This window comes from Hyla sarda, chromosome 9 (assembly GCF_029499605.1).
Source record: "Hyla sarda isolate aHylSar1 chromosome 9, aHylSar1.hap1, whole genome shotgun sequence".
NCBI classification, from domain to species: domain Eukaryota; kingdom Metazoa; phylum Chordata; class Amphibia; order Anura; family Hylidae; genus Hyla; species Hyla sarda.
In genome coordinates, this window is record NC_079197.1 from 165,510,708 (window position 1) to 165,513,884 (window position 3,177).

The 3,177-nt window shown below is 48.8% G+C and overlaps 1 protein-coding gene across 1 annotated transcript; it reads right to left on the reverse strand.

The window, feature by feature from the left end:
• Positions 1–248: 248 nt before the first annotated feature.
• LOC130291995 (loricrin-like) lies at positions 249–2,867 on the reverse strand. The gene is made up of 3 exons (XM_056541426.1): positions 2,737–2,867; positions 694–1,952; positions 249–364 (listed from the first exon to the last, which is right to left on the reverse strand). Exons 1-3 carry the CDS (start codon positions 2,865–2,867, stop codon positions 249–251), a joined length of 1,506 nt encoding a protein of 501 aa, XP_056397401.1.
• Positions 2,868–3,177: the final 310 nt, after the last annotated feature.

Consider the following 3,177-nt stretch of genomic DNA (forward strand, 5'->3'; position numbering starts at 1 on the left):
TCCCAGCTGCTGGACCCCAGCGATTAGACATCTCATCTCCTATCCAAAGATGTCTAGGGGCGGAGTACTCCTTTAATTGGTTTGACCCCCTAGACCCTGGTTTCTTTTGCTTTCTAACCTCGGTCTAAAGCTTCCTTTGTCATTCAATATCGTGGACTACAGTCTGGAGGCCAATATCCATTCAAAAAGAGTTACGGTCATTTAAAAAAAAACTTTTGACGTGTGAAAAGTTTTGATTGGCTAGGGTCTCAGAGACCCCCACCAATGTTTAGACTGATGGGAATATGCTTCTCTCCCAGACTCTCTGCTTGATCCATCTCGTCGCAGGAGAGAAGCTCCATTCTAAGTCTATTGAACCCATGTCCTGCAAAAGTCAAACTGAACGGGGAGCTAGAGAATGAAGCATGTAACCGCACTCTTCTCCCGAATGTGTCTAGAGATCGTGCGGGTCTCAGCACTGGGACCTCCACTGATCAAACCTTTTGATGTGACGCAATATAACACTTTATTCTCTGTATGATACTGTTTATTTCTTGTTCATGCTCATAAGTAGCTGTTTGACACCAAATCATCGACCCGTCTTTCCCCAACATAAATACTACAATAATATTATCACCCCCATTATCTGCACTACTCTACTTTTATCACCACAATCTACACCACCACTGCCAGAACTACTCCAATCACTATTACCACCACTATCACCACCGCCATCACTAGCATCACCACTACCACCTCCACCCCCTTCATCACTATTACCACCACTATCACCACCTCCATCACTAGCATCACTTCTACCACCTCCACCCCCTTCATCACTATTACCACCACTATAACCACCGCCATCACTAGCATCACCACTACCACTACCACCTCCATCCCCTTCATCACTATTATCACCACTATCACCACCGCCATCACTAGCATCACCACTACCACTACCACCTCCATCCCCTTCATCACTATTACCACCACTATCACCACCTCCATCACTAGCATCACTTCTACCACCTCCACCCCCTTCATCACTATTACCACCACTATTACCACCGCCATCACTAGCATCACCATTACCACCTCCACCCCCTTCATCACTATTACCACCACTATCACCACCTCCATCACTAGCATCACCACTACCACCTCCACCCCCTTCATCACTATTACCACCTCTATATCCACCGCCATCACTAGCATCACCACTACCACCTCCACCCCCTTCATCACTATTACCACCACTATCACCACCTCCATCACTAGCATCACTTCTACCACCTCCACCCCCTTCATCACTATTACCACCTCTATATCCACCGCCATCACTAGCATCACCACTACCACCTCCACCCCCTTCATCACTATTACCACCACTATCACCACCGCCATCACTAGCATCACCGCTACCACCTCCACCCCCTTCATCACTATTACCACCACTATCACCACCTCCATCACTAGCATCACCACTACCACCTCCACCCCCTTCATCACTATTACCACCACTATCACCACCGTCATCACTAGCATCACCATTACCACCTCCACCCCCTTCATCACTATTACCACCACTATAACCACCGCCATCACTAGCATCACCACTACCACCTCCACCCCCTTCATCACTATTACCACCACTATCACCACCGCCATCACTAGTATCACCATTACCACCTCCACCCCCTTCGTCACTATTACCACCACTATAACCACCGTCATCACTAGCATCACCACTACCACCTCCACCACCTTCATCACTATTACCACCACTATCACCCCCGCCATCACTAGCATCACCACTACCACCTCCACCCCCTTCATCACTATTACCACCACTATAACCACCTCCATCACTGGCATGACCACTACCACCTCCACCCCCTTCATCACTATTACCACCACTATAACCACCTCCATCACTAGCATCACCATTACCACCTCCACCCCCTTCATCACTATTACCACCACTATCACCACCTCCATCACTAGTATCACCACCACCACCTCCACCCCCTTCATCACTATTACCACCACTATCACCACCTCCATCACTAGCATCACCACTACCACCTCCACCTCCTTCATCACTATTACCACCACTATCACCACCGCCATCACTAGCATCACCACTACCACCTCCACCCCCTTCATCCTTATTACCACCACTATCACCACCGCCATCACTAGCATCACCATTACCACCTCCACCCCCTTCATCACTATTACCACCACTATAACCACCGCCATCACTAGCATCACCACTACCACCTCCACCCCCTTCATCACTATTACCACCACTATCACCACCGCCATCACTAGTATCACCATTACCACCTCCACCCCCTTCGTCACTATTACCACCACTATAACCACCGTCATCACTAGCATCACCCCTACCACCTCCACCCCTTTCATCACTATTACCACCACTATACCACCTCCATCACTAGCATCACCCCTACCACCTCCACCCCTTTCATCACTATTAGCACCACTATACCACCTCCATCACTAGCATCACCACTACCATCTCCACCCCCTTCATCACTATTACCACCACTATAACCACCTCCATCACTAGCATCACCACTACCACCTCCACCCCTTTCATCACTATTACCACCACTATACCACCTCCATCACTGGCATGACCACTACCATCTCCACCCCCTTCATCACTATTACCACCACTATAACCACCTCCATCACTAGAGCCACCACCTACACCACCTCCATTACCAGAATCTCCACATGCACACCACCATTCTCTCCACCACCAATTTTACCAGCTGTTTATTATCAGCCACTATGCCGACTTTTATCATTGCCACCATCACCATCTCCACCGCCACTACTATCTCAACTATCATCACGACTGGAACCACCACTACCCCCCTCCCCTCCCACCACCACTATTACCACTGCCAGTTCCAACACTTGGTTTCAATCCAGCAAGGTTGGCGGCCAGGCGGCCCACAGGTTCCTCTCGTTCTTGTATCTCGGCTTCCTCTTACCGGTGTTCTGTACCTGGAAGGCACAATCTTCATCCTGTGAAAACTTTCTACCTTATCTCTCCATCAGACAATTAGTGAAATAAACAAGATTAGTTCTGCATAATGCCATCTGTACCATAACAAATTAAATCAGGGCTTATAGCCGCCTCCAGGTTCACTTTTGTTT

Coding starts and splice junctions, on each gene's coding strand:
- LOC130291995 (XM_056541426.1), bottom strand. CDS start 2,867: ATGATAGTTGAGATAGTAGTGGCGGTGGAGATGGTGATGGTGGCAATG. Junction 1,953..2,736: donor GTGTGCATGTGGAGATTCTG/GTAATGGAGGTG, acceptor TGGTGGTAATAG/TGATGAAGGGGGTGGAGGTG. Junction 365..693: donor TGGCGGTGGTGATAGTGGTG/GTAATAGTGATT, acceptor TGACTTTTGCAG/GACATGGGTTCAATAGACTT.